General features: G+C 36.9%; 1 protein-coding gene across 1 annotated transcript in view; it reads right to left on the reverse strand.

The window, feature by feature from the left end:
- Nucleotides 1–253: 253 nt before the first annotated feature.
- Nucleotides 254–24,898, reverse strand: part of LOC145999757 (uncharacterized) — a 36,834-nt gene continuing 12,189 nt past the window's right edge. Inside the window, exon 2 of the mRNA XM_083137048.1 lies at nt 254–5,505. Within this exon, the coding sequence (XP_082993174.1) occupies nt 989–5,407 (4,419 nt within the window). The 5' untranslated portion in view covers nt 5,408–5,505 and the 3' untranslated portion in view covers nt 254–988. The remainder of the gene's footprint in view (nt 5,506–24,898) is intronic.

Genomic DNA, 24,898 nt, shown 5'->3' on the forward strand with positions numbered 1-24,898 from the left:
GGACTAAAAGTAGTACGTGAAAAAGAGCTTCCCTGTGCTTAACACCACGCCATGAAGGCGTACAGAGGGTGTGGGGGTAACGCCCCACACTTTCTTGATCCGGTCGTGATTGGGGGTGATGTGATCAGCATCACGCCCCTGACCGCCTTTACCTACCAGGGATTCCCCCAGGTACCAATGTCATTCGACGCTGGGTGGGCGCCGGGGTCGCTTCCAACGTTAGAAATGTTCCCAGATTTAAACCGACCGGGGATCGAACATAGTACGTATGTGAAAATATCTCAGCATTTAGATATTGATGTTTGAAACAAACCAGTTATAAGGGCATATTTTTCAAATTATAGTGCATATTTTGTAAAATTCTAGGACATAAGATCATATTTTATTTTGCATATTTTGGTGATTTTAGGTGATAAAAATCCTACACCTAGAGATTAGTATGTAATTTTCAATAAACTAATATATTTGTTCCTTAGAATTGGTACCACATAGTTTAATTTCTTCATGTCTAGATGTATATTCAGTGATTTAAAAACAAGTTAGAAAATTTCAGGATTTTCTACAAGATTTCCTTCATCCCAAATAACATTACTCTACTAGTCATAGTAATTAATTATTTTAATTCACAATTTTAAGTTGCATTGTTGCTTCTCACTACTTACTCAACATCTGAAACCATAAACCCTTGATTAAAATAATATATTCATATCAATCTAATAACATGTTATTGTATTTATTAACTGAGAGTAATTTTCGAAAACCTCAAACATTGCTGTAGGTTGTAATCGTAAATTAGAAAACTTAGTATCTCGCTTCGGTATGATATGAATGAGCAAATTGTTGTTTCTTCAAAATGAACTTCATAAATTCATATATTTGCTTATAATTGACACAATTATTGCAAATCTCAAATTAACATCTTTTTGTAAAAAAAAAAATCAGTAGTGTTATCAGAAATTCCATCTTATCTTGAAGTTCTCTCATCTATTTACGGTCTTTGTCTCCTTTTAAGGAACAGATATTTCATAAAATCAGTTACTTTCTGTGCTGTTGGTTTCGCTTGAAACACCTTTCCGATTTCCTCCTCCATTTGCTTCTTTACCCACTGCAAAGCGCAAATACCTTCTATTTTCTCATCGCATGCACAGGTTTTGTCATCATGCCACTCTTTCAAGTAATCTAGGCAGTTACGTTCGGAGGAGTCCCACCACATAATCGATGCCAGAAGATTACTTCGCTGATCCACTATTTTCTGAAACAAGAAACCGAATAATGTTTCTTCTTCATCGCATTCAGTACCACTAAGCAAAGGTGCCTCCAAAATTGATGTTTGTTCGGTTTTAATCTGCAAAATCAGCAATTTGAATGTTTGAAGCTGTTCATAATTGATAGCAATGTGCAGAGGTAATCTTCTATATGAATCCTTTTGACAGAGGTAGAATGAAACTTTTTGTTCGTTCTCTCTGATGAAGTGAATGAAGAAAGCAATCAAGTCACAGTTTCCGTTTGCGGCTGCGAGATGAATTAGTGGCTCCTCCTGAACATAATCTGGGAAGAGAACTGGGAAAATATCTGCTTTCCCTTCCTGCATCTTCGTAAAGAGACGTCTCACTGCTTTATCTAAATCATGGGCTACTGCAAAATGCACCAACGTCTTGTGTGACTCAAAGGGGTGTAGAATATAAGCAGGAACGTCTTTGGTGATCTCAGATATTTTATCAAATGCTCTAGTCATGAGATTCTCATCCTGTGAGAAGATAGCTAAGAGCACCACTTCCTCGAGTGAATCTTCCGTGTTGATTAAAGACTCTACCTTGGTGGAAAATAGATCCTTGAGATGGTCCGGATTGGCCTTTAAAATAACTCGTCCAAAAGAACGAAATTGCTTTTCATTCAGTAGAAACTCCAATATTAATTGCCAACAGGTTATCTGATTCATTGATGTAATTTGGTTCCAATCATTATGAAAGTATATATGATCCAAGAAACCTTGATCTTTAGCATAGTTTAGAAGAAATCTGACGATTTCAACATGGCCATTACCTACTGCTATTCCAAAAAAGAGAGAAAAAGAAGGTAACTGCAAAACGGAATAAAATGGGTTGTCATTCATAATTGTTTTGAGTTCTTCTGTTCTCCCTTCCTTACACAGATGTTCAAGAATTCCTTCATCCGCTGTTGTTAGATTCAGTCGGAATCCTTTGTTCAGAAGCAGCGAACATATTATCCAGCTGTGTAACTCAACAGAAATTTCTGCAGGTGTTAAATTTGAAACATTTTCTTTAGCCTGTAGATCACATCCTCTGCTAATCAGAAGCTGAAATGCCTCCACGTGCCCATAGGCTGCTGCTAAGTGACAAGCAGTTCTGCCAAGAGCGTCTGTCTTGTTAATATCTGCTCCGTTCTCTAATTCCTTTCCAAGGGCGTAAACATCATTTGCAAGGGCAGCACTGAGCATTCTTTCCGTAGCCAATATATTGTCTACGAACATTCTTATGAGTTCTCTCTCTTTCCCATAGAAAATTTCCTGTAGTAATTTCGCGAATATCTTGCAAGGCTTATCGTTTGTTACGATCTGTGCAATGTGCAATGAAAAGAAATACTCCGCAAAAGTTCTGTGAACGAAGGATATATTTTTCCCCTCGGATTTCTGCAATATTCCAATCCTAAGAATATTCTCCTCATCCAGCAAACGCGGTTTACCTAATGATCTCAGGCAGCAGTCACAACGGAAAGAATTGTCTGGGAGTAGTTCCTTAAGAGCTTTCTCTGTACACACATTTCTATGCTCCTCGCGAAAGATATCAATGAGATTCTCCTGAAGAAATGCGTCTGGTTTGACGTAATTCTTCACAAATTTATCGTACTTCATTCTTTCAACTTCTGTGTAAAGTAGAAGTAGGTTAGTGACAGGACAAACCACAGAATTATTTGATGTTCCCTGCTGTTTGCAAAATAACACGCAACTTTGTTCATACACTTCCGCGAGCAACATTACTTGCAAGGGAATCCCAATGAGGCTCCCTATTCTTTCGCTAACCATTTTAGAAAAATCCTTCACGAGCTCTCGCGCATATACATACACGCGTTCTGACTTTTCTTCCTCGGAAGAAACATCCAGATTTTTAACCCAAATGTCTGCCAGTAGCTTCTCCTGTTCAGTTGCATCCAATGGCTCCAAGCGATAAGCAAAAGTTGAAGTCACCTCCTCTAACTCTTCCTTGAAATGGAGTCTCGTGGTGATTATCACCTGTCCACCTGAGAGCTCCTTCAACTTCTGGAGAACTAGAAGCACTTTCTCCCTTTCTTCTTGTGATCCAATTTCGTCGTATCCGTCCAACAGGAGGATAAACTTCCCAGTTTCTTCAAGACTGTGTTTAAATAGGGACTTTGAAAAAGAGGACTCGTCACCCAAAAAAGTTTCGCTCATACTCCTGGACATGTGGGAAATATTGTCCTCTGGATTGAGTGAGAGCAGTTTGCATGCAACATCTTTCAATCGTACGAAGACAACCCATCGGTCTTTATGCAACTTCTTTTCTTCCTCAGCAATGTGGAGTAGCTGAGTGGTCTTCCCCATTCCAGGTTCAGCTGCTATTACAGCAATCGGTCTCTGATCAATTTCCTCCTTGTACAACTTCTCTCTCTTGTCTATATACGATCTCAAAGTACCCAGAGACCCGTGAGACAAAAGCCATTGAAAATGTTGGGGACCAAATTCGATAGAATTCTCAATCACGTGGACGTTTTCCCCTGGATTAGAGAGACACAGTTCATTAAATGTTTCACACTCTTCCTCACGAGTCACGAAGAAAATATTATTTCTCCCTTTATATCCATCAAATGAGGACTGATGTTTACTGCCTTCAAATATAATCACAACATATTCATCCTCGTGTAACTGATCTAAACATTCCTTACGTAAGAAACAATCAAGATAAAACGTCCTTGGAACAAAAGAACTCACACTGGCCTCTGTGCTGGGTACCTGTTTACCTATAACAACTTCTGGCTCTGATATTAACAGCTCGATGTGATGCGAGCTTAAGGTTGGAAATATATTTCCGCACATTTCCTTGAATGGAACAGAATTTCCTTGGAATATTATCATCCTGTCCATTAAGAAACGCTGCGTTTCAATAGAAAGTTTTGTTAAAGAATAACTTGCATCTTCCAAGGGAACTACCTTGTTTATTTCCATAATGCCTGTCATATTCCGATCGCTAAGAACAAGAATTAACTTTGAAACACTTTGAGATTGCATCCTTCTTATTAATGACTCCAATACTTGTTTCCCACCTACTACATTTTTTCCATCTTCGACAACAACAATTATTACTGTAGGTCCATTCAAAGGAAGGAATGGTAAAACAATGTTCTTTACTTTAATCAAATCCTGGAACTGCAAGAGAAAGAAATCTGTGGAACCGTTTGGATATGTGAGGAATTTGGTACAACAAAGCTTTAGGGAACATGGAACTGTGTAAACAACACTTTCACTGTCTCTAAAAAGTCTATCAAGAACATCATACTCTGAGAATGTAACATTATTCAACATCATATTTTGTTTCGCCGTATTTGAAAACATTTCCAATATAATCATAGCAACATCAATTTCTGTAAAATACTTACCTTTATTCTGATATTCCTTAAACCATTTACCCAGGAAGGTACACAGGTTGTCTTTTAACTTCCTTGGTTGGATTCCTGTATTTGATTCCTTCAATATCTCCTCCAAAATGCCGTCCAGTTGACTTGCATTTGGTGTTCCTACAGCAAACCTAAGATGCTTCAGAAATGAATCTACTTCAGTTGAGTTCCCCAGTCGTTCTCTAATGAAGTCATCTAGTTGTAACTCAAACAATGCGTGTCCGCTTGCATCCAGGAGATCATAGTCCTCCATTACCTTTTTGAATATCAACGAATTCCTCCCAGATGTTATCTTTTGGAGATCTTCTCCCTTCTCAACGTAATCAAAGTCAAGCGCTGCTGGGGTGTATATGATGTATCTCTCCACATCTGCTACTCTGGAACCTTGTCTTCCTCTAATCCTAAGGAAGGACTGGAAATACTTTCTCAGGTAGAAAGCTCCTTTCTGGTCAAAGAGGAGATCATTGAAAGTGATTTTTCTTCCTACTTCCTTGTGGTTGGCTTCAAGGCACCACTGTATGCTTTGATTCTCTTCATAAACTTTGAAGACGACGCCATCAAACTTTCCTGCAGATGCATCTTCAATTGCAAGATTGTAGCGAAGGTTCCCTCTCTTCATCGCTGAGGCCACAAACAATAATGCTATCTTTTCTCGATATTCTTCACACTTTTTAATACTGAAATGTGCAGGATTCCACTTGAAGCCTTCTTTCCTGTCCCTCAGCCATGCCTGATCTTCATTCATATTGTCTTCCATCTTCAATTGACTCCTAAGGTGTGAAGATGCTGTTTTGATGAGATTTGTTTTCAAGAGCCTTGAATGTGCCACATATCTTGTTTCTTCTATCCTTTACCCTAAACAAAAATAATATAAGGTTTAGAAATGAAAGAAAGTAAGCATTGAATTGAATTGAATTGGTGTTTAAGTCCACTTTATGCACAGTAAAGCTAATGGGGAATGGACCTACAGTTTAAAGTGGGATCCGAACCACTATGTGTCTCCACCGGGTATCGAACCCGGGACTCCTTGATTACTGCGCCATCGGAGAGGTCCAAAAGGAAGCATTTGAAAGCTAAGTAGACCTCGGATATTTGGGTTCAAAAATGTACTTTTAGGTTCCTAAAATAGGTTCTAATAATTCTAAAATAGGTTCTAAAAATCCTTAAATACTGTAGGTTCTAAAATATTAAATTAGACTAAAAAATTCTGAAGTAGGTTCCAAAAATCTTAAAATGGTTCAAAGATCCTGAAAAATACTAATTAAGTACAATTGTTAAAAATAAAATTTCAAAGGGACCGTGAGAAATTTTAATAGATATGCAACCATCAAAAATATTAATTGTCTAACCAAATTTTCATTTCTATGCATCATTTTCAAAATTATCCACTAATTATTGTAATACTAATACTTGTACTGTTAGCAAAAGTTACTTATCGATATCATGAATATGTATAATTTCCTGCACAACATATAACAATATTTTTCACATTATATTCAGACATAAACCCGCCTTTTATGCTTAGTCAATGGTGCAAATATGAATGCTAGAAAGCACCAAAAGTAAGTGGATGAGAAGTTTGCAGTTTGGACTGTGCACGCAACATTGGCGCCAGACATTTTGTTTTGTTTAGAGTTTAAAAAAAAAACATTATGGACATAGATGAGGGAGATCGACAGCGAGTATGTTTCAAAGAAGTTAGTCATTGAATTTTTCATTACCAAAGAGACCAAATACCTCTGTGTGATATAAAAGTAATTTAAAACCTTTAAAAAATGTAAAACCTGAAATGAAGTTTGATTTAGGTACCAAAACCTAAAATAGGTTCTAACAAGCAAAATAGGTTATCTTAGGAACTATAAAACGTCATCAGTTGTTGCATTTTTTTTAATGAAACGCTGAGGTAACTTTTTATTTCTCATCTACCTGCAAAGGAAAAAATAGGTTAAAAACCTAAAATCCGAGGTCTAATAATAAATAACAGTCAGTGTCAAGTGTAGAGCACCACGATGAAGAGGATCCCAAATTCGAATCCTAGGTAAGACACAGATATTTCACTATGCCTGTTGCTTTAAATGTTTCCTCAACTCACTCTTAATTTCCATCTTTTCATTTAACATGAATTTTTTGAAATGTTACTTAAAACAACCTAATATACAATAGAAATATACACTTACATTAATGTATAAAGGCTACGTAAAATACCCTTAAATAAATACAGACAGGCTCAAAGAGTAAGGTATAATCAATCGTATCAATCCCTAGGATTGTATGTTTATTTTATTAAGTCCCTCTGAACGCTTCATGTTGACCAGGGCATTCACTTGTTTTTCTCAGCAGTCTCGAGCCTCTTAGGCATGTTTACAATGCATTGTGTTGTGCCATGCAAACCTCCTGAGCATTCAGGAACAGGTAACACTTCTGGTTTTAGAGTCAGCGGTTTGCATGGTAGCAATTATGATAATCACACGATTCGGCGATTCGGCATCGAGGAAGAGCTCGATGGCCAGGGAATATAGAGGTGAGACAAGCTGGGAGGTGACTGACTTTGGAGATTGAGTGGAGAGAGAGAAGGTGGTCAGCAAGTCAGTAGGTGAGGAGTAGAACAACGCCCTGGTCGACAAATAGGAGAGAAGCTTACAGAGGACTTCGCTATTTTCATTCAGCTAAAGACTTCAGATAGACAGGTAATTATCCTACACCCAGCCATGATACAGGTTCAACGGTTCACAAAATCCAACGAGTGACCATTGTCTTTTCAGTAGTTTAATTCCTTTGTGTAATTTGTACCTTTCGCATGCCAAGCAATAACTCGTCATGTCAGTGACGAGTGGTCTCATCAAGAGGATGAATGATGAGTAGTTTACATCACCCCATCAATTAACTGGTTAACCTTCTAGGTGCTCTTAAGATCCCACGAACTTTAAGGTTCGTTACGCAATCACTTCCAAACAGAGGGCCATTTTTTACAGCGTGAGGTACGTGTTGCTTTATGATTCAATAGGCTGTAAAGGTTTGTGAGTGAGCAGCAAAAACAGAAAGGCACTTATTGCTACAAAACAATAGCATTTGGCGATACAAATAGTTCTTTGAACTTAGACTTCCACGGCGTAGAGTCAAGCGTTAACTCACTACAATCAAGAAGTTCCTGGGTTCAAATCCTGTATAAAACATAACTTGTATTTATTTTGGTTAAATTGACTATTTTATCAGGTTATTATCCATTTGCTTCCTTACACGTAAACAAATGGCATGTATCAGTGCATAAATACAATAAAAATAATTGTAAGAATAGCGTTGGTTTTCTAGAAACTGCAACGACTAAATGTTGCCTTGTAAATAAGGTGAACCTGGATCGATTCCAAACGGGTAATATAATACAGGTTCATCATATTTTAAATAATTAACTGCTAGATTTTGGTTAATCGTGACGAAGATTATGAATAATGATTTTGGTGCAATTAGTAAAGAGTTTATAAATGATCAAGCCAGGACTGGAACGTGAAGACTTTTATGGCAAAATCTAGATTGGACCACTCAAAATAATCGACCACCGTCTAGCGTATCTCTTTGTAAGAAAACATCATTTATGTTTCACCAACTTTTACAAAGAATTGCTTTTGTTCCTTTCATATTACTTTCAGATTACAACTTGTTTTTCCCTTCATTTTTACAAAAATTATACAAAGTTATCTTCCCAAAGATTTAGCTGTGAAGTCGTAAACCTGCTTGAAACGATTCTGGCATGTGTTATGTACTTGTGCCACATCTACGTTCAATAAGTAAACTACCGGTATATTCCAACATAACTTACTCGTAGATTATGAGTAGACATCACAGGTACATATTAAATTACATCCAAAGGAGAGGGTGAGAGCAAATCAATCCAATCCCTCTTAGGGATTAAAGACTCGCGCACTTTCGACGTGGCCTCTGGCCATATCTCGTGCGCCCGCAGACGTGGTTCGCTTATTTGAAAAGTTTAGAACATAACGTCATATGTGTATGGTATTATTTTCTATTTTCTTAATAATAAACTGGATACGTAAATACCGTTTTAAGGTTGTTAGTTAGATGTTATATGTAAACGAATTCAATACGACACCTAATTGGAAAAGCAATATTTACTTAGTCATTTTCACATTTTTAAACGTAATTGAAAAATAATTGTTGTCCGTTATTCCCCTCAAATACTTAGGTACTGACCTTGCCTCTGTAATAAATTCAGATACTCATATTTTGAAATACGAAAAGTCTTGTACAACTCAATTGCCGTATTTTTCGGGGTGAAATTTTTCTTTTTCTTTTAAGTTCCCTAGCAAAGTTCGTTTCCACGGACAACAACAAACATGGAAGCTCTAAAGAATTGTTTGTTATACCTCTAAACATTTAGTTAAAACAAACACGATGTACACATTTTCGCATTGAGTATACCAATATCTGCGGTAATTCACTAATTGTATCTGGACTGAATCTCCTCATGTAGATGTCACATTTGTTTGAAGCACCTTTTCTAAAAGGAGTTTATTCATCTTAGTGTTGTTCATCTGTGAGAAATATTGTAGCTAGACAATGAAGACATGAATCAAACAATGTGAGCAAAATAAAAGCCCCTTGGAAACAGCATAAATCAAAAACTATCTCAATGCTTTGAATTTCATGCAACTGCCTTCTTTTTCTTTTGCATGGTTAGTTATGGTGTTTCTGTTCTTTGAATTCTGCTTCATTCTTCTTTGCATCGATCACAGTTTTGTAAATGGCAGCACTGCCTCAAGCTAAGCTCCCACAGCGCCCATGCAACGAGTATAGCCGGCTTACAAAAATGAACCCCACAGTTTGTGACTTCTATTTACATTCTCCAACCGTTTTAACTGTGGTGTGCTGAGAATCAATATCATTCCATGCCATTTAGTAGATATGTTTCCTTTTTTCACGCTGCCTTCAAGTTAGGATAGTTCTCAAAGAATAAAACATTTTAAGATTATTAAAGGGCACGTAATAAACCACACCCTTCGGCTTCATATTCAGGGTATTTATTATTATCAGTCCCATCCTAATTTTATTTCGTGTTTATTGAAATGCGTTTGCCCAAAGCTGCAACAGCTTCTCGGCCAGTGTATAGGGCCGGTGGCAACCCATCATCGTGAGGAAATGGGGGAGCTACGAGTGAGTAGCGTAACCCGGTCTCGGAAATCTCCTTCAACGGCTGGAGGTTCGACGTTACCCCTTTACAGGTTGATGATCTGCACACCTCTAGGTAGGATTGTGGGAGGGAGATTGGCAGTCGGGAGATAGGCCCAGGCCCTTTCGAGGGCTGTCGAGCCATGGGTTATTATTATTATTCAGTATCGTTAACAGACTTTGATAGCTTTTTGCTGATGATTTCCATAATTGACACATTTTCATTACAGACATTTTTTCTTTCCTGCATTTTCTTATCCGGCTATCACCAATAAGCGATCGATTAATTTTCTTACATCGTCTATTCAAATATATTGTTCTGGTAAAGTTGTATATTGTTTAATGCCGCTACCAGCCTTAAATTCTTTCCAGTATGGCTTGTTGTGAATTACCTTTTTCGATTTCACACTTTTTTGCAAAGGAGAGTTATTTTGATACAGAGCATTAGGTCTTATTTTATTTCTTTATACCGCTCGTGTAGTTTTTAGTTTGATTTCGAGTGATGATTCTACGAAGCTAGGGGTTCCAGGTTCGAACCCTGGCCTGGGTCTGGATGTTTGTGAGTATCCATTCATCAATTTCATCATATCATCACTCATCCCCATTTTGGCAAATTAGCCAAAAGTGGCACAAAAAGCGAAGTAAAATAAATCGAATCAATCAATCGAGTGATGAGTTCCCCCACACCCAGTGTACCAGGGTATTTGACCCAACTTTCTCTCTCTCTCTCTCTCTCCGAGTGTACTTTCATTGTACATCACAATAACATATTTTACAAAGGTAACTCTCAATTCACCAATTTTCCCTAATCACGCTGCCGTCATGTCCAGTGCTTACATATAAACCAAAATCCTCGTCCTTTTTATTATTTCTGCTGCTCAAATATTTGGAAGTGACGGGACCGATTTCAATAGGAAGTGGTGATGGGTTCTCTCAGTGGTGTGTGAACACTCGAGAGTGGGTGAGGGGTGTTGTCTATAATATAGGAGTGCCAACACGTGTAGCGATGTATTACTATTACATCGCTAAATCGTTCGAGTTCCAACTCTGCGTGTTGGTAGTTGCTGCGCTCAAAAAAATACGAGATAAATAAATGACTGATCAGTTGATTTCTTGAACTTCCGAGAGATGGCACCACTGACTTATTTGCGAGATTTTTAAGTAATCACGCCAGCTGGAACTCTGCCGTAACAGGAAGTGAAAGTAGTGTGTGTACGAGAGCTTGCACTGAAACAGTCGCGCCTTGTTCTTCGTATTGTCGACAGTTCCTATTCACGCGCTCGTCCGCAAACGTTGCTCGGGACACAGTTTGAACTTAACCATGTGTTCTTGCCGTTTTATAACTCGCGATGAATTGTGGAAGTTTGCATGACGTTACTGGGATGTAAATAGACATCGCAACAGTTTAAAATATGGTACTAGTTCGATAATTGACGTATCAAATGAACACGCCATTAACAATTTGCTGCCGGCAGTGATATTGGTAATGGAGCAACGAGGTACTTCAGTTTCCCATGACTAGGTATATACACCCATTTGGATTAGTTTCCAAAAGTGAAGGAAGTCGTCCCTTACAGAACCTTGAAGTTTTACGTCTCATAAATTAAGGTAGGCAAGTGATCTTGTTATTTTGGTGAACTTAGTGCGAGTGATAATGCCGATTTTGACTATAAAAGCTACCCGTTTGACGTAACATTTGCGTAAAAGTGTTGAGAATCGTTACTTTGTCAGTAGAAATGTTCTATCTACCCTCAATATAACGATTTCCAAAGAAAGGATAGAATAGAAACTTGTAAACGTTCGAGAACTAACTTAAAAAGGCAGAGTATTGTAAAAAAAAAAAAAAAAAAAAAAAAAATGTACGTCACGTGATTACTAGGAACCATTTATTGGTGTAACATAAAGATGAAAGTTTAAAATGGTGATTTAAATGCGTGCGTGCAATATTGTTGATGAATTGCAATTCATTAAGCATGGTTTTGGAGAGACTTGTGTGATTTGTGAAACACGTCACAAAGAATCACCGGAACTAATCGCGACGAAGTCTCACTACTTCTCTTACTCCCTATTTTTACGTTCCAATAACTACTGGGAAATTGAGTAACGTTAGTTAAATTATTTGCTTAGAATGATCATCTGTGACCTTCGACATAAAAACTGTTGATGTAAAATTTGTCACAAGCCTCTTAGTATAAATTTCCGCAATTTAGGAAATACATTAATGATGATGATTTGAAATATTAAATTTATTTTATTTCGTGTTGATCGCAAAACAGTAAAAGTATAAATTTGAAGTCGAGTAAAAAAAAGACTGTAGATTTATAATTTTGCTGGTTCAAATTTTGAAATATATTAAACACTTGTTTCAGATTATTTGAAATTGTAAAAAAAAGCCATAGTAATACACGTGCTATAAGTTGATTTATACAATTGTTTCCAGTCATCGTAAAAATGACGTAACTTGTTGTTTGATTTATATTTGCCAAAGTATGTGAAATGTTATGAAGAATGTTGTTGATTGTTTATACGGCGGAATATTGTTATTGAAAATTGGAAGGGATGATATTTTCTTGTTGTTAAACTTTAATAATGAATAAAGTGCGTGATGGAATTGTTAAAAAATTTGAGATCTGAGTTTATCTTCATTTATATTAAATTTTCCCATACCATGAAGCTATTGATGAAAAAGAACGAAGAGTAAAAAAGGGCATTGTAGTTAGAAATGTTCCTAGTTTGGTGAAGGTTATTATTATATTGTGATTACAATAAGGTTTACTGTATTGTGTAACGCATTTTGGAACATTCGTTGCAGTATATTGTACGACGTTCTTATTTTCTAGGATCAACTTGAAAAGGCAATATTCTTACGCATATGTACAAATTGACATTAGAATTTCTGAAGTTCTTAGGTAACCTTGACGCGTCGCGAACAACGCGATAATAACCTCCACGAAATTGATTTTGTAGGTTTTGTCAAGATGCTTAAATCAGACCACAGCCTTTGAGGTAGCAGAATTAACGATCCAACCCAGTCACGACTTTTAAAATAAAAGCACCTTGCAACTTGAACGTTACACAGGCACGAGTACTGTTACAGAATCTTTAACATATTTGTCGAGGCTGTTTATGGCATCGATTATAGCGTTTTTTCTGCTAGCTGAATCCACGCTTATCAGAATTTCAGCGTCAGAAATATATTGTTAAACATTCGTGTAATTTCAAATTATCATCAATTACTCGTTTCGTCATCTTGCGTGGTATTTTTTGTTCTGTTATCTAGCTTGGTACTTTTAAATTGCTAATGTTATTTCCATATTTTCCTTCGTTGGATTTTCATGTCATGTCAATGGTCACTAACCAAAAATCATTATCCCAGCAACGTCATCATAAATTTTTCAAATCTGTGGTAATTCATCTTACCCACATAATGATCATACATGCATTCTACATGAACCATGTTTTGCATTTTTATTGTCTTCACGAAAAAGAACTACAAAATTCGCATTGCCGTGAAGAAGCTGTTTTGGAATTCTGGAAAAGGCATGTGCTAAGTAAAACCAGCCCAGTCTTCTGTGAATAATTACCAATTATTTTTTTTTTATTCTCCAGAATATCATCATTAAACACAATGAGAGAGTTTTCATGACACAATATCCATTTGGGGCGCACAGTTACAGAGAAGGTAAATTAAATAATTAAAGTTAACGAAGTAAGATAGTACACCGTGTCCATAAATATACTGTCATACTTTAAAGTGGTATTACGTCGCTTTGGATAATCGTATTTAAATGAAATTGGTGACATTTGAAAGAAAAACTCAAATATTTTTGTGCATGTCAACCAATATCAGCAATGGACAACAATGAACGAGATCAAACATAGAAACTTAAATAAATTCACTCCTGACAACAATGGACGATGCGGGTTCATTGTTGAATATTTAGCGGGCAGGCAGGTTACATGTGAATGTTTTCCTTTAAAATTGTGTTGTTAATACAGAAGATTTAAGAACGTAGTTGGTGTGTTTTAGAATATCAGAGTTTGGTGAAGGTTCAGCGTGTTTGAAGGTTTCAAAATCAGGCTCCTTCACACACGTCAATTTTGAAGTGGTACCGGGATTTTGTGGATCGTGGCTGCATGTCATCAAAGGAAAGGCCATTCAGGGAGACCATCTGTCAATGCGGGATTTGTGGAACAAGTGCGGGAGGCATTTGTTCGTAGTCCTAAGAAGTCTGTACGTAGAGCTAGTCAGCAGTTGAACATCCCTAAATCCACCGTATCTAAGATCCTGCGTACGCGACTGAAGTGTCACCCCTACAAACTGCAATTAGTGCACAAGTTGAAACCTGATGACCCTGTAAAACGGTTAGATTTCTCTGAACGTTTTATGTTACTAATGGAGGATAACGTAAATCTGTAAGGAAAAATAATTTTCAGTGATGAGACAACATTCCACGTTGGTGGAAAAGTGAACAGACATAATGTAAGGATTTGGGGGAGTGAGAATCCATATGCAATTTTGGAAGTTGAAAGAGACTCTAAAGTGAATGTCTTTTGTGCCGTATCGAAACGTCAAGTCTATGGCCCATTTTTCTTTCGAGAGGCCACTGTGAAAGGTCCAGCGTATCTTGACATGCTCACTGAATGGTTATTTCCACAATTGGAAGAAAATGAAGGCACTGAATTTATTTTTCAACAAGATGGAGCACCTCCTGACTGGCATTTACATGTTCCAAAACATCTGAATGAGCGGCTTCCAGGAAGATGGATTGGACGTGCCGGAAATGATGATAATGTCTTCTACAATTGGCCGCCGAGGTCACCTGACTTGTCGGTCTGTGACTTTTTTTTATGGGGTTACATAAAAGATTGTGTCTATGTACCCCCATTGCCTCAAAACCTGCAAGAACTGCAAATTCGCATCACTTCTGCCAGTCCATCCCTGTGGATATGTTTGAGCGTGTGTGGCATGAATGGGAATATCGCCCTGATGTCCGCAGGGCCACTCGTGGGAGCCACATTCAATGTCTATGAGTTGTAAAATAAAATATTTGAGTTTTTCTTTCAAATGTCACAAATTTCATTTAAATACGATTATCCAAAGCGACGTAAGACCACTTTAAAGCATGACAGTATATTTATGTACACGCTGTACATACAAACAATAAAATAGCTCTACTTTTGTTATATTTTTATGAATAAGATGTAAGTTGAAGCTGTTAAATGAATTGAAATAGTTCAGGGCGTAGGGGTGATGTGGATCATGCATAATCCTACTACTGCATGAAAAAAATGAAAGATTATTACTCGTACTTTCGTGTATCGCAAAAAAGGATAAACGCGAAGAAGAACTATTCTTGGACTCTGTTTTTAATTACCATGTTCTTGTTTCTTCACCGTTTTTCTGTTGTTTGCGACCCAGCCCGTCGTAAGGTAGTAATATACCAGCTGGTCCATTTCACTTGGTCTGGCAAGTTAGAAGTATGACGTCATCAGTGTTACGTTATTATGCATTGTAAAATATTGATATTCACGGAGCTCAATTAGCGGTTTACCTTATAATTAAAGTTGTCCCTTTTCAAAAATATTGGAAGAAATTGTAAATTTACAAAGTTCTGAAGAAAATTGAGTGTGCAGAGAATATTTGGTACCAGTTCGGTATATCGGAAACACATTAAAATCGAATATTTTGTTTTGCATGATTTGTATATACTTACCAATTGTGTATTGTGGAACATAGTTCAAGGTGCCATTATGCTTTTTACACGAAAAAAATCACATACAGAGGGATTTTTTTCCATTCCTTTCTTCGCTTCCGTAACACACAATATGGCGGACACATCTTGACTCAAATTGAGGGTATACAGTGTTTTCAACCTTCTTCACCGAAAAATATCTACTATCGTGTTAGTCACTGGTGGAAATTGTACATTATGCACGGGTAGCTGACGGATAGCCCCACGAACCATTATGCAAGGTAGCTGATGGATAGCCCCACGAACCATTCACGGATAACCCCACGAATACTGACAGGGGCTTTCGTCATCAATGGTACGCAGAATGCAGTTCACGTAGCAAAAGCAATGGCAATTTGCGTCGGTGAAATATTTCTCTTGAAAAATACATGATTTCCCGGTCAAATATATTCCACGATGAAAGAAAATACCTCGACGAACGTTCGAATCCTTGCAGAAACTCATTTCCGTAAGTAGTTTCTTCTGTAAAAATGAAGAAATGTGTTTCCGATATACCGAACTGTTACCGAATCTTTAAGTCTCTGAATTTTACTGACACAAAGTCTGCTCTTGAGCAATCACCAATTGTGTCTGAGTGCCCATTTATAGCCTCAGCTTTTAACCGAAGTCAGAATATTTTAATATTTTAGTTACACGACATTACAGTAACGTTATTTTAGTCATGGTAAGGGGCTGAACCCCATATAACGTGGCGGGTGCAAAATATCCTAAGTGCTCACAAACCCACAATTTAAAATTCAAATTGAAATTCAAATCAATCACCGATTCTTTGACTTAGAATTTAAGAGTAGAGTATTATTGTTTCGAATATATGCTGCCATGAATGGGCTAATATGAACTTTAAACAACTTATCGATGGAAAACTTAACTGAATTTTCATTTGACACTTTTGGTGCGTTCCTTTGTCTGCGAATACACTTTGTTATCTTAGTTGTATCCCATATTATCCGCATTGTTAATCATACAACACGTTATTTGTCCTCGACCTACAATGTAAAGCTGGACAATCATCACATTTACCATTTTTTCTTTAATTTGCTGTGAAAGAAACTAATTATGCTGACCAAGGCAGAAATTTATTTTATTTTAAAACATAAATTAAACGTAACGTTTCAAACTTACAGCAAGTTCTTCTTCAGATTCTGTGCCAAGTACAAATGAAACAAGGTACAAAACAGGAAGATATATATATACACAAAAATCACTCCCCTCCAGACACAAGATCATTAGAAATTGTTTTTTTCTGGAACATTCCAGCAGGTGGCCTTCCTTTGTCAACTGTACTTTCACCTGACAGGTGTTTTAATTTTTTGCTGTGGTAACAGAGCTGATAAATAAGACTATACTAAGACCACAATTAAGAATTTAAATATGTGGTTTCAGAAAATTTATGGAAGGACAGTTATATATATTTTCCATCGCGACATTCTTATGTATAGAGGACCGTTAGAAATAACTGGAAAATCATACAATTGATTTTCACTGGCTTTTTAAAGTAAAAAAATATTGGATGAACAATATATTCCTGAAGACAGGAAATGAATACACCCCCTTATCCGACTATTTTTTATGAAATTCTGAAATTTGAATATACTTGATATTAAACATAATCATAATACAGGATGATAAAACAAATAACAAGACGAAATATGAGAACAATGTTTTATTTACAAATACTTTACGTTCTTAGTATGATATGAAATCATTGCACACACACAGTTACAGATTACATAATTCCACTAAATTCATACAAACTAAAATCATCTGATATATTCACATATTAAATATTCAAGAATAAATACATTTATGTACGTTTATTTCATATATTAAACAGACTACACTTTTATTACTAATCATCGTAAACAATATTAAAGAAACTACAATAGCTATTGTATCCCAAAAAAAATAAAATATGTACATGCAACTACAAATTATGATACTCTGCAAAACCAAATACACTGTCTTCCAAAAGTTAAGCACGCAATGCAAATTTTCGAAAGCGTATTTGAATCTGAGAGGCTGAAAATCGCTGCGGATGTAGATGTCAGTTTTTATGTGTAGCTTCCTTCTTGAAAGTAGAGAATGAATCATCTGTACCTAGGTGCTTAATCTGTGCTCTTGGAATAGCATAAAAGCGAGGATTTCGTGCAAAAATCAACACACTTTCGTTGAAGAAGCCAGCATTCTGAAGGGTTTGAGGTTAATTTAAAAGCTGAAACGAATATTTTATAACTTTTATAGGATTATTTTTTATAATATTCGTGATTCTATGCTTGAAAAAAGACGAATAACAGAAAGTGAGCGCTGGCGTGCTGTCGGACGCATTGAAGCAGGACAGTCAATTAAAGATGGCGTTATTTTCTTTGACGTTGATCATTCGGTAATTTCTCGATTATAGAAACAATTCCAAACAAGTCAAACAGTTGTTGGGAGACATATGCCCGGTCTTGCAAGGGTTACCGCCATCTCTGATGATCGATAGATTGCTATAGTAGCCAAGCGGAATCGACGAGCGACCTCCACAACTGTTACATCCATGGTTGCAGCAGCACTTGGTAAGACAATATCTGCCAGTACTGTGCGCTGAAGGCTCCATATGAAGGGATTGTATGACCGAGTACCACGTGTTTCTGTTGCACTAACCGTCCAAGTCAGAGGGACAAGATTAAAGTGGTGTCGTCAACATGTCAATTGGACTGTCTCAGGTTGGTGCAAAGTCCTGTTCACGGACGAGTCCAGATTTGCTCTGGAATCAGATGATAAGCGTGTAAGGGTGTGGAGAGAACGAGGCACACGCAATCAGGCCAAGAACATCGTCGAACATGACGCATTCATAGGTGTCAGCGTCATGGTGTGGGCTGAAATTTAAATGGGATATCGCACCAAGCTGCACATCTTTAAAGGCGGTTCTGTGACGGCTGCGCTGTATCGGGATGAAGTCCTAGACCCCATTGTGAGAGACTACGCTGCAGCAGTTGGTCCTGATTTCCTCCTTATGGACGATACTGCCCGTCCCCATCGAGCCAACATCGTTGACGAGTATCTGGAAAGAGAGGGCATTTCTCGTATGGAGTGGCCGGGCGTATTCGCCCGATCTTAATCTCATTGAAAAATTTCGGGATGCCCTCGAACGTGCTGTCTCTGCACGTTTACCTCCTCCAGCCAGTCTAAATAGAGTTGGAAACTGCCCTAATGGAGCAATGGCCATTGATCGCATCTGCGATGGTTGATCACCTCATTGAAAGCATGGAAAGTTTGTGTGAAAGTCAGGGATGGTCACATACCATATTAACATAAGTTTTGTTTTGGTCACATACAATATTACTGTAAGTTGTGTTTGATTTGTTTGCCTTTAATCATCATTATGTTAATGACCCAAATGTGATGTTATCATATAACTTACGAAAAGTATTTTTTTTCATCCTTGTACACATTTTTGCTTGTTTTCTTTAATACATAAACATATTTGCTACCGTCATGTGCAATTTTGTGTTAATCAAAGCTTTACTTTTCCATTTTTGTTAATTTTACCATCGCGTGCTTAACTTTTGGAAGCGTGTTAATTACTACTTATACCATAAGAATGATTTAGCTTTCGCTGACTACCGAGTTCTGAATTCAAACATTTAGGCAAAGAACGCTTCTTTAGTTCTCAAATGTTGATTCCCAAATTTTACGATCTGTACTTTACCAAATAAATCATTCTGTCTTAATATTGTCCCTGCACAGTTCTCAAAAAGTTTGAGTAACAAGAAGGTGTTTTTGAATATAATTTGAGTAACTATAGCAGTTACTTGCATGTGTGTTCAAACCACCATGTAGTTATACCACAATACAATGTGAGTTGGGTTGATCCTAAACTTGGATACATTTTGATTGTGCTAAAACATCCCTCAAGATGACTCAAATATAAGATAAATCTTGGTTCAAGGAAGTGGTATATAGTACCAATTTCTACAAGGGTAGTCCTCATACGTAAGCAAGCTAGCGATTGTACCTATATGATACAATAAAGAACATTTCAGGAAGGAAGTTTATTAACCTTCTCTTCATCTACATGTTCTCATTTCCTATCATAGACGAAATCCATTATTATACTTAGCTACATTTTACATACTGATTTAAACTGAGAATTGTACATCACTTCTTTGATTGGGAGTTCACTACAAAACAGTACCATAATTTCGTATAAATTTCATTGTAAAATGTTGAAAATACATATTTTCGCACAACATGTTTTAGATTACATATATCTATCAAGTGCATTAAACAAACCTTCAAATATTTTCTTCACTATGTATATATTGTAATAAGTAAATCTTTAAGCCTCGTTATATATTTTATAACTTTATCCCAGTTTCTATCTAGGGAAACCGTATGATTTGAGAAAATATTAGTAAATATAATCTGACATTCTATGGCCTCTGAGTAAGGACAATTGAGGGGCATTTCAAAGTAGGAAGTAGCGGTTTCTCGTCTCAAAAGCCAGAAAACAGAAGCGATTGGATTCGATGCGATGACCACGCGTCACCCACTTAAAAACAAAGCCGCTCTGGCAAATCTAGACCCTTAGAGGCGAAACATGAGTTTTAGTTTTAATGTAATATTCTAGGTTTGAAATGTATGCACATGGTATTTTTAAACACCTTACCACAAAACTTTAATCTTCTGCAATTTTATGCTGCGATTAACAAATGATGGAAAGCTGATATATTTTGTCCATTCTCCATTTCATCTGAGATCATTTATCCATCACAAACATACGATACTGTAAAGTCAGTAGTAACGTAGAATTAATAGCTACAGTGCACTCTGCAGGTCAATTTACTTTACTATTCTTTTAATGTACTTGCTTCGGTTGCCAGAGAAGACGACTGACGGAGAAATTGTTCCCACTTGTCTGTAATTGTTCCCAGATCTTTCAAATTATCAAACGAAATGAATATGATTTATGACTTGTAGTACCCCTAGTTACAAGCAGAATTTGATACATTTTCCTTAGCTCTTCGATAAATATGATTATTATGACAGTGTATAATTTCATCACATGATTTATTTGTATATGTCTCTTGCCTAACATACAAAATGCTATAAAGCTTTGAATAACTAAAACACTGATTCGGAAAATCGGTATTCATTCCTTTCCTTAATAGCTGCAATGTATCATGAAATGTATATATGTGTCCATTGATACTTTGGATATTATGAAAAATGAAGATATTGAACAGATAGAATATCAGTCAAGCAGATATTCATGAATCCACTCATTTCTGCGGCTTTAGATTTTACAGACATTTACTTTTCTTAAATTCAACATTTCCTCGTATGTGCCGTTTGACTCCCAAAACATCTTGATGCTTGTGCTCATGTCTATTATCAGAAACGGACGTCTGATCCGGATTTCCAATTCTGAATCCAAAATAAGTTCTCCAAAATGTAAATGCTGTTTCGTAAATAACGATACGTATTCCATGTATATGTACAACGGTCCTAAAAATGTATTTTATTTGGTAGATGACAAGAATTTTTACACTACAGCAAGAACATTTCTCCCAAATGGCAGCAATTACTTTCTAATTTATTAACTTAAAATTTTATCATTGTATTTCATGACCTAATTACCCTACTGAAACCACAAGATCTTGATGAGAAAGTCGTATTCTTTATCAGTGTTATCATTTCTGTTGTGTTTTGTGAACTCAGTTTTGTGAACTGAGGCTGATTTTTTTAATCTTCAAAGAAGAGACAGAATGCTAATATAAAACTTAGTAAATGCAACATGTCTACAATGACAACAAATGTAATTTCTTACTGTGCTTCATTTTCCAGTGGAATCGATCATCCAAAGAAAATAATTTTAACTTGATTAATAATTTATTTTCTTTCTTTTCTATCCTATGAAATTAGTAAAAATAACCTTTCTTCATGACAAACTTGACAAATTTGCAAAACATTCAAAGTAATCCACAATCACTGCATTAAAAAAACGGGTTCAGTAAAATTCTGAGATATAACTCGTTCCTTCTTTATGACACATATTTTTTATGTGTTTCTTTTCTTTTTAAGGAACAGGTATTCCATAAAGTTATGTACTTGATGTGTTGTTGATATCACTTGAAACATTTTTTCCATTTCCTCCTCCATTTGGTTCTTTACCCATTGTAAAGGACAAAAATCATCCATTCTCCGTTTGCATGAACAACTTTCACCTCCATGCCTTTCTTTCAAGTAATCTAAGCAGTTGCGTTCAGAGGAGTCCCGCCGCATAATAGAAGCCAAGAGATTATTTCCATGAGCCATGATTCTCTTAAACAACAAGCCGAAATATGTCTCTTCTTCCCCACATTCATTAACACCCAGCAACGATGGCTCTAAAATTGAATTTTGTCCTGATTTCATTTCCAAAATAAGCAATTTGAATGTTTGAAATTGGTTACAATTGATAGCAATGTGTAGAGGTGACCTTCTGTATGAATCCTGCTGGCAAAGGTAGAGTGTAACGTCTCCTTTTTTCTCTCTGATGAAATTAATGAAGAATAGAAGCATATCACAGTTGTTTTCTGCTGCGAGATGAATCAGTGACTCCTCTTGAACATTCTTCGGGAAGAGAACTAGGAAGATATCTCTCTCTTTCTGCAACCTGCTACAGAGATGTCTCACTGCTTTATATAAATTGTGTGCTGCTGCAAAATGCACCCACGTCCTATGTGACTCAATGGGTCGTAGAAAATAAGAAGGAAAATCTGTGGTGATATGAGATATTTTGTCAAACGCCGTCCTCATGAAATCGTAGTCCTGTGAGAAGATAGCTAACAGTACTACCTCCTTAAGTGAATCTTCTGTGTTGATCAAAGATCTTACCTTTCTGGAAAATAGAACATTAAGATTGTCCGGATTAACCTTCAAAAGAACCCGGCCAAATGAATTATATTGCTTTTCACTCATTGCAAAGTCCAGTATTAATTCCCAACAGTTTATCTGGCTCGGTGATATAATTTCTTTCCAATCCTCATAAAAAAGTATATGATCAGAACAACGTACCTTTTTAGCGAAGTTTAGAAGAACGTTGACGATTTCAACATGACCCTTATCTACAGCTATTCCAACAAAAAAGGAAAAGTAGGGTAACAGTAGAAGCGATGACAGTGGGTTGTTGTTCATAATATCTTGGAGCTGTTTTGTTTTCCCTTCTTTACATAGGTATTCAAGAACATTTTTACTAGCTGTTGTTAGTTTCAATCTCATTCCTTTGTCCAGAAGCAGCGAACATATTTTACAGTTGTTAAGCTCCATAGCTATTTCATATGGTGTAAAATGCGCAAGAGTTTCCTCGGCCTGTAGATCGCATCCTCTGCTAATCAGGAGATCAAAAGCCTCCACGTGCCCATAAGCTGCTGCTAAGTGACAAGGAGTTCTTCCAAGAGCATCTCTTTCGTTAATATCTGCTCCCTTTTCTAGCTCATCTAGAAGGGCCTGAACATCATTTGAAAGAGCAGCTATTAGAATTGTTTTCGTAGCCAATATATCATCTACAAACATTCCAATGGTTAAATTTCTTTGGCTATAAAAAATTTTCTTCAATATTTCCATAAATCTCTTGCAAGGTGTTAATTTATTTATCACGTACGCAATGTGTAATGAAAGGAAATACTCTGCAAATGACCTGTGAACAAAGGATATGTTTCCTCTGTCAGATTCGTGCCCAATCCCAATTCCAACCATCTGCGGCTGAAACACCAAGCGTCGTTCGAATACTTTTCTTCCAAGGCAGCAGTTACAACAAGTTGAATTGTTTGGGAAGACCTCGTTGAGGGCTCCTTGTGTGCACACAGTTCTGTGCTCCTCGTAAACAAGATTGGTCAGGTTCTCCTGAAGCAATGGGTCAGATGTTAGTACGTTTCTCACAAATTTCTTGCACTTCATCTTTTCAAATTCTGTATAAAGTGAAAGAAGGTTACTGACAGGAAATTTTGCACTTGCTTGGTTCTTGCAGTATAATGCGCAGTTGTCTTCACATACTTCCGCAAGCAACATTACTTGCAAAGGAGTGCCAATGATGCTCCCTAATCTTTCGCCGACTTTCTTAAAGAAATCCCTTACGAGCAGATCTGTGTACTCTTTGATGCGAGTCGACATTTCCACATCGGAAGAAACATCCAGATTCTTAATCCAAATCTCTGCCAGCAGCTTCTCCTGTTCTGTCTCGTTCAATGGCTTCAAGCGATAAGCAAATGTTGAAGTCGCCTCCTCCAACTCCTCCTTGAAATGGAGTCTCGTGCTTATTATCACCTGTCCACGTGAGTGCTCCTTCAATCTCTGGAGAACTAGAAGTACTTTTTCCCTTTCTTCTTCTGATCTGATTTCATCGTATCCATCCAAGAGGAGCATAAACTTCCCTGTTTCTTCGAGGCTATGTTGAAACAAGATCTGGGAGAGCGATGTCTCTCCTCTCAAGAAAATGTAGCTCAAACACTTAGATAAATGTGTAAAGTCTTCATTTGGAGTAATGCTGAGAAATTTACTAGCAATGTCTCGAAGGGATAAGTTGACAACCCACCAGTCTCTATGTTTTTTCTTCACTTCTTCTGCTATATGAGATAGCAGAGTGGTTTTCCCAATTCCTGGCTCTGCTGCAATAACAGCAATTGGATAATGTTCAATTTCGTTCTCGAGGAACTTTTCATCTCTATCTACCAATTTCTGCAGTTTTCGAAGTGAGCCATGCGTTTGAAGCCACAGAAGAGATACAGAATTATAGCTATCTCTGTATAATTTTAATTTGTGAATATCTCTTTGTGGAAATGAGCTACACAGTGAATCAAATTTTTCCTGAGCTTGTTCCTCATCATATACTAAACGCATATTTTCCACTCTGTCATTTAACACAATATTATGCTTTAGTAAAACTGTTCTGACATCTTGCACTGAAGCGGCCCTGTTTCCTGAACGATTCTCCATGTCCTCTGGAATTAAAAGCACAATTACTTCATCCCTCAAATTATGTATACATTCCTTTCGTAGAATGTGTGGAGAATACAGTGCACGAGGTAGGTACGTACAAATTTTCTCACACACGCTAGTTATTTTTCCACCCACAGAAATATTTGGTTCCTCAAATAAGCTTTTAATGTGCTCTGGGGTGAAGGTAGGCGTAGAGCTTTCGGTGCACAATTCTCTGAGTGTTACTTGGAATCCTTGAAAATTAACAGTTTTGTCCAAGATGAAGGACTGAGTTTCACTTGAGAAACTTGTGAAACAATACGAATTATCCTCTACATAAAGTATCTCTTTGTGCATTTCAAGCATTCTTT

The sequence above is a fragment of the Lepisma saccharinum genome, chromosome 15, assembly GCF_977018435.1.
Source record: "Lepisma saccharinum chromosome 15, izLepSacc3.1, whole genome shotgun sequence".
In the NCBI taxonomy this organism is placed as follows: domain Eukaryota; kingdom Metazoa; phylum Arthropoda; class Insecta; order Zygentoma; family Lepismatidae; genus Lepisma; species Lepisma saccharinum.